Source organism: Bidens hawaiensis, unplaced genomic scaffold (genome assembly GCF_021521415.1).
Source record: "Bidens hawaiensis isolate Kalapana, Puna unplaced genomic scaffold, B.hawaiensis_p1.1 tig00033935_1, whole genome shotgun sequence".
Lineage (NCBI taxonomy): Eukaryota > Viridiplantae > Streptophyta > Magnoliopsida > Asterales > Asteraceae > Bidens > Bidens hawaiensis.
The window spans coordinates 154929-163108 of record NW_027495858.1 but is presented as its reverse complement, the minus strand read 5'-3'; the positions used below and the strand labels follow the sequence as shown (position 1 = coordinate 163108).

Here is an 8180-nt window from a genome sequence, read left to right as displayed (position 1 = left end):
TGTATCATGATCCTTGAGGATTTCTGCAAAACATTAAAACCTTGGTGAAGGTGGGTGTTAGACAGGCTAAAACCCCTCCGATGCTTAAGTCAGTTTATTGTTTGGAAGAATAAAAATAATGAAAAAGATAAGGATAAGACACATGGTATCCATCGAAGGATAAATTTTCAACTTACATGAAATAGGTTTTGAGATATATGTCATTCCATGATCTTGGAAGGACTTCCCCATCCATAGTTGCTAACCAATGTGCCCCTTTACCTGCTTTTGAATCTGTTAGATATGGTCCTTCCTATTTAGGTGCAAGTTTTCCATCACTTTACTTGATAGTATTCTTGAATGTCTTCCTAAGCACTAGATCACCCACTTGGAATCTTCCGATCCTTATATTTTTATTGTACGCCTTAGTGATCCTTCATTGGTAGGCTGATTTAGCTTGATCCCTGACTTCATCAATGGTGTCTAGATCATGGAACAACTGATCGATGTTATCTTTAGGATACTGGAGTTAGATCCTTGCTGTTGGGATCACCATTTCTCTAGGAAGTACTACTTCGGCACCAAATACCAATGTGAAGGGTGTTTGACCTGTTGCACTTCTTGTTGTAGTTCAATCTACCAAAGACCAAAAGGTAATTCTTCTGCCCATTTTCCTTTTATGTCACTTAACTTCTTCAAGTTGTTGATGATGATCTTGTCACTGTATTCGGCTTGTCCATTAGCTTGAGGGTGGACAGGAGTTGAAGTTATTATCTTGATCCCCCAACTAACACAAAAATTTGTTGTTCTGTTTTCAATGAACTGAGACCCATTTTCACATGTTATATTTGTCGAGATCCCGAACCTTGTAAGGATATTGCGCTTTACAAATGATATGACTTGTTTTTCCCTAACGTGTACAAATGCTTCTACTTCTATCCATTTAGAGAAGTAGTATGCCATTGCAAGCATGAATACTTTTCCTCCAGGTGCCTTTGGTAGCTTTCCAAATATATATGTTCCCTATTTCATGAATGACCAAGGATCCTTTTGCTCCGGGAGGATTCTGTATTTCAAAATAATTAAAGGATTCTTCTTTTGCTTCAAGATCAACTGAGTCAATTGCTAGATGTAAGATATGGATGATTCGGATTTTGCTATATGTTTATATCTTGAGAGTTCATCCGAGATTTGCTAAGGCGTTAGCTTCAGCATTATCCTCTCTTAGAGCATGTTCTATGTTGATGATCTTGAATTTTTTTGCCAAATCTTTGACTATTTGTAAGTACACGACCAACCTTTCACCTTTTACTGCATACCATCCATTGAAATGGTTAGTAATTAACAAAGAATCGACATGTACCTTTAGAATTCTAAACTTCATGTCCGTAGCTAGTTGTAATCCTGCAGATAAACTTCAAATTTTGCTTCATTATTTGTTGCTTGAAATCCACAACCGGTTGATTGGGTTATGATGTCCCCCTGTGGCAATTTTAGTATGATCCCAAGCCCTAATCCTCTTATATTAGATGCTTCATCTGTGTATAGGATCCACTCTTCATCTGTTTCATTTAGTTATTGGACCTCAATATCTACCTCTTAGTTGGATGTCGCTCTGAAATTAGCCACAAAATCTGAAAGAGCCTGTGATTTGATTGATGTTCTTGGCTCGTATATCAAGTTATAAGAACTAAGTTTCACAGACTATTTGACCATCCTTCCTGACATTTCTGGCTTTCTCAAACGCACATGATAGGATAATTAACTTTAACATGGATAGCATGTATCTCAAAATAATGTCTAAATTTAGTTGATGCCATAACCAATGCAAGGATTAGTTTTTAAAGATGAGAATACATGGTCTACGCATATAATATACTATTACTTACATAATATACAGGATGTTGTTCATGATCCTCGACAAACACGTCACCTATGGTGGTCTTGGATACCGTCATGTATAAGGATAATGGCTCATTGTTTTCTAGTTTCATCAACAATGGTGTTGAGGATAGATATATCTTCAGTTCTTGGAATGCTTTCTCGTGTTTTTCTCTCCATTCGAATCTTTTATTCTTTCTTAGTATATCATAGAATTCTTTACATCTTTCTAAGGATCTTGAGATGAACTTGCGTAGTGTTGATACTCCCCGTGTTAACTTTTGAACATCCTTAGTGTCTTTTGGGGATTTCAGGTTGAGGAATGCTTTGATCTGTTTTGGACTCGCTTATATCCCTCTCTTGGTGACCATATACCCTAGGAATATTCCCGATTCTTTACCAAAATGTCACTTTGAAGTATTCAGCTTCATGTTGAATTTATCCATGATATCAAATGCTCCTGAAGATCCTTTAGATCATCCATAGTTTTTTTTGGATTTAACCACCATATTATCAATGTAGACTTCCATCGTATCCCCCAGCTTGTCTTTTTACATCATGTTAACGAGCCTTTGAAAGGTTGCACCTGCATTTTTAAGACCAAATGCATAGCAGTCAACAATAACTACATGTGGTTATCATGAAGGTCGTATCCTCTAGATCTAAAGAAGGAATCCATGACGGACAACACTCTGTGGCCCGTTTTTGCATCCACCATTGAATCTATATGAGGTAAGGGGAAAGGATCCTTCGCGCAAGCTTTGTTGAGATCAGTGAAATCCACACAAACTCTCTATTTTCCAATTTTCGTAGGTACTACTACCACGTTGGTGAGACGTCTAGGAATATTGACATCTCTTATCATTCCCGTTTTCAGTAGCCTTTCTACATCTACTTGTATAATCACATTCTTCTCGGGTGCATACTTTCTTCTCTTTTAATGTATAGGCCTGAAACTGTTATCTATACAAAGTTTATGAGTAATAATGTTTTAGAAATGCATGTCATGTCTTCATGTGTCCAGGTGAATGTGGATTTTCATTATTTATGAAACTCTAGGGTCCTTGACTCTATATTTTCAGGGACAAATTATCCTAAGAGTATATGTTGTTAGGATCCTCAAAGCTTATAACTTCTTTCACATCTTGTTCGTTTGCTTCTAAGACCTTGTGGTCCTTTGTCTTTAATTGATATGCTTGCTTTGACTGTATGGATGGTTTCATAGAGGATGTGTAACAATCTTTGGCTTCTAGTTGATCACCTGCTATCTTAACCACTCCCCATGGGGTTGGTATCTTGATACATTGATGATATGTGAAAGGTACTACTTTCATGACATGGCTCCATGGTCTTCCCAAATAGCATTGTAACAAGATTATAAATTCATGACACAAAATCTTTGGATTAAAGTCTCTCCTTCTATGTATCTTAGCAACTTGATTTCCACAACTTTATTCTTCACTTTTCCATTGAACCCTACTAATACTAAGGACTTCTTCAGGATTTACTCTTCTAGAATGTTCATTCTTTTCAAGGTTTCTAGCTGGATAATGTTGACTGAACTTCCTCTATTGATCTTAATCCTTCGAACATAATGGCTTGCCGTGTATAATGTGATAACATTACCATCATGGTGAAGATCCAAGATATTGTCTTTGTCTTCTTCTTCAAAGGTTATAAGTTTTTTATCATCGGGAATTGTTTTTCTGGTGGGCCTAGTTTCTTTCTCGGACTTAGATACCTTAACATGTCTTTTGGCTACATAGTAAGAGGTACCACATATGTCGGATCCTCTTGATATAAAGTTAACTATTCCTGCATCTGGAGGAGGAGATATCTCTCTTTCGGTGGGCTTGTTATCTTCTTGTATTTTATACCCTTTCCTTCCAGATATAAGTATCATTTGCTCAAAAGGTGGCTTATTTCCTTCCTCAAAGGGATGCAATTTTTAGTTAAAGTCTTCATGATAAGCACACCATTTTGATTGATCTTTCCAGGATGAAACTTTGTCATTCTTCCTTGGCCATCGAGCCTTTCCTGCATAGCAAACATTAGTCCTGACATGTCAACAGAAAAACAATGGTCATTGATTCTTAATGATTCTTCTTTCTCATCGTCTTCACCCTACACAGAATTAATTTTATGATTGTTAGGTCTTGTGCAAGGCTTGAAATTGTATGACGGTTGGAATGAGGACTTTGATTTTCGATTGAGAAGATCTTAGTCATATGCTGGTGCATTGATCCTTTCTTGTATCCTTTAATCTTCTTCTAGTCTGATGAACTATAGAGCTCGGTTCCTGACTTATTCTAAGTTCCTACAAGGATTCATGACAAGATCCTCATAGAATGGAGAACCACTCTCCAATCCCATCTTGAAAGCTTGGACTGTTGTAGCCATTTCAATGTTTCGAATATCCAATGCTTCTCGGCTGAACCTGCCAACATAATCTCTAAGATATTCTTCATGTTTTTGAGTGATAATGTATAAATCGTTAGTTAACTTCTCAAATGACCTGCTACAAGAAAACTGGTTATTATGTGCAAAGAAGTAATAGAACTATGATGGACACTTAATAGCCAATTTTAGCCTGGTCATGTAAGCGTTGATCCAAAGCCCTTGCAAAACATTGTTTCCTTTAAATCGGCCAAGATGGGTATTATGCCCGTCCTTTCTATATATTGAGCCACATGTTCTTCAGGATCCGTTGTTGCATCATAAAGCTTCATGTTGGGAGTTTGGAAGCGTTTCGGGATTTCAGCATCACATATTGGTGGGGCAAATCTCAAATCCTTCGTACTTGAAGCGCTCACATCTGGTATAGGCTAAACTATGTCGGGTATGTTGGAAATCATGTTCTTCAGTATTTATAGTTCCTTAGTCATTGTAGGATTCATCCATGTATCCTGCACAGACCAAACTACCCAGTTTGGTAGAAATAAAAATAGGATCCAGAATGATGTTACTGATATTAGGATCGTTTTGAGATGATCCTGGGACCCTCTCAGGGATCCTTAGTGATGTGATCCAAGCTGGTGATTCATGATTTCAAGCAGAGAATCCATAGGAATGAAATCTTCAATGATTTTCCCTCGGGATCCTGATGTGTTGAACTCTTCACTGCATTTTCTCTTGGATGCTGAGGCTTCAAAGTTTAACATCCTATGTTGGAAGATTGCACTCCACTATTTTGGTCTTCTCTGATTTCAAATTTTTTGTCTCCTCCAAGAACGTTTTGTTGGTTTGTTGTTGCCTGGCCATTTTATTTCGGACTTGGTTGAACAAAGAATGGATATCATTATTTGAAACCATGATAGGATCCTCAGCCCGAGAAAATGGTGGATAAGGCAAGTTAGTAGATGTATTCTTTGTAGAGTTATTCGGCCTTCTTGGAGGTGGTGGCATCAATGGTAAGGATTGGTTCAGACCCGCATTTGTATATTGAGTTGACGGATGAGTCATCTTGCTTGGAGACGATGATTGCTTCAACCGAGATGCCATTGGTTATGATTAAATGGTAGGTATTGATCATGGAAAAAATAATTCAAATGTGTGAAGCACCACTTTCCCCACAGTTGGCACCAAGTTGTTTTGGTCAAAAATTACATTAGGATAATCAAGTAGCCAACTTTGTATATCAGGTAGGATGCTTGAATATGTAATCGAAATAGTAAATAAGTACTGCACGTGACACAACGATTTAGCGAGGAAAACCCCATGATCCTTAGAGGATCTCCGGAAAGAAACCTCGGGAGGGGAAAACAATCCCCTGCCTCAGTTATATCAAGTAAAAATCAATGAATACAAGTGTTGGAAATGCTTTGATCGCCGCTACAAGTAAACGTAAGTGTGTTCGGGTGTGTGTAATGTGTCTTATACAATCAAGGACACTTCTTTATATAGTTACATGAGTCAAAGCTATCAATTATAAGCAATAATGAGCATTAATTGTCATGGAGAGAATCTTGGAGTGGTTACATATTTGGATATCTTCATCATTAACCACTTGTAACTGCCTCCAGCGTCTCTTATCTTAAATGGTTTGACAAAGTCTTTAGCTGAACATTAATTGCTGACTGTTGCATGCAAGACCAAGTCAAGGGTGAAAGGAAAATGTCAATTAATAACATTACTTACTGAGGATATTCTCTTCTGTCTGTGATCCCGATGCACTGCAAGGATTATGTCTGTCAGTATCTTTACCCATAACAATTGTCTTCTGTCAAGACCATGTACGCTACAAGGATCCTCAAGCTGATTCTGAATTCCATGATCCTTTGAATTTTGCCCATAACATCGGTTACAAGACTTGTTCCAAGTGTTTGACCAAGAATTTAATGAACTTTTAACGTTAATTAAGTAACCAATGACTACCTCCAATAATATAGCCGTCAGTGAACAAAATAATAGGTTCAGGATACCGAACTAGTTTGGGATCCATGGTGGCAAGATATTGAGACTCGGGATCCTTTATGCGAGATCTTGACCTACAACAATAGTGATTGTCCTTCAAAGTTGTCATTCAACTATAGTTTGGCCCTTAGTGTTTTCTCTGTAATCTTTATCTCTCTGTTTTGAATGGTGGCCTCAATCCTTTCACAATTAGCATCATTCACATATTCAGTTGATTCATAAAAATCTTGTAAATGATTTATATAAAGTGTAGGGCTTTCAGTGAGAAACAGTTCATGTTTGATAGCTACAACCAGCGTCTAATTTGTGTTAACTCTTGATTCTCGGTTGGGACCATAGAGCACACATATTATGCTTGGGTTCAAATTTTTAAGCCATCGTCACTACAACAAAGAAAGAAACATGCAATAACAAATTAGTGTCATAAATAGCAATTTAAACAATAATGAAAAAGCATTTGACAAAGAAATTTGTTTTTAAGAACCTGTTCTTCGACAATTTGTGAACCTACACAAAAACAAACCGGTAAGTTGAAAATAAAATTGAAACCCTGAACCTAGAATTAGGTGTCAGAAATCAAAGTTTAAAGTACTAACCAAGTTGGAATCTAAAAATAGGAAACAAAAATTATGAATTGTGAGAGTCGAATGAGTATTAGATAAAAAGTTAAGTCCCCCTTTTATGTTAAACATTTTTTCTGTATGTGCATTTTAAAGTAATTTGTCGTTTTGCACAAGTAGAACACTAAAATAATTTAAAATAACTAAAAGCTCAAACAATAATCATGCTCGAGCATACGTCCAATCATGGTTGCACTAAAGTATGCTCGAAATAAATATCATGGGCATAGATAAGGTATGCTCGGGAAATAAATGACAAGCACACTCAATCAAACTTAAGTCTCAGAAAATATACTAAGTATGAAATGAATCTAGCATGCTCAAACATAAAAGGTTGATATAGAAATGAATCACAAGCATAGTAACCAAGTATAAAACATCAAGGAAGCTATCTTGCTCGTGAACAATTAAGTTCCCGATAATTATGACTTAGAGGAAAATAAAAACACATTCTATACTCGAATCAAATAAATCATCAAGCATTCACGCTCGAAAACACATAACCTTTTGCAATAAACTTGTATACACTCAACTATGCTCGAGTACAGAAAAAGTATACACAAAGAACAAAGCATGCTCGAAAGACATGAATAATCAAGAAATAATTCAAATATGTTCAATTATACTTAAAATCATGTTCAAACAGCAAAGTATGTAGTAACAATTTGAACACAAGAACATACTACGATGATAAGACCTATTAAATGACTCAAATATTACACTATTGACACTATGGTGATTAAAAGGTCATGCATTTTGGTAAAATGAGATCAAATTTCAGTTTATGTCAATTTTAATTAAATTTTGGAAAGATCACAACATATCATTCTCAACATCATTATAGCATATAAGACAGGTTGATAGCTAGTATTGAATCACTCGGCATGAATTTACTTATATTTGTGATATCATTAAAGTTCAATTAGTGCATCATAAATACATGGGCCCCACTTAACTGACTTATGATGCCTCTTATCTCTTCTCAATGCTTATTTAGCTTTCTGCATATCACCCCAACTTGACTTCGCCCCCCTAATGTTTGGTCAAAATATTTTAATGACAAACACATTCTTTAAACTTTTTGAATTATTTTTGAATTTTCAAACATTTAGGTTGAACAATGAACTTACATGTCACGTAGTTCGATCTTACATGCCTCCCGTACAATGTGTCAAGGACTTATAACGATGCCCCACCATGCGTTGTTCTAATTTTAACCCCTTAAGTTTGTATGTTTTAACAGCTTTTGGTTGATGTATACACTTTTAAGCATGTTTAATTTCTGTC

General features: G+C 36.2%; 1 protein-coding gene across 1 annotated transcript; it reads right to left on the bottom strand.

The window, feature by feature from the left end:
- Window positions 1-615: 615 nt before the first annotated feature.
- Window positions 616-942, bottom strand: LOC143585643 (uncharacterized). Its single transcript, XM_077067394.1, has one exon. It carries the CDS (start codon window positions 940-942, stop codon window positions 616-618), a length of 327 nt encoding a protein of 108 aa, XP_076923509.1.
- Between the last annotated feature and the right edge of the window lie 7238 nt (window positions 943-8180).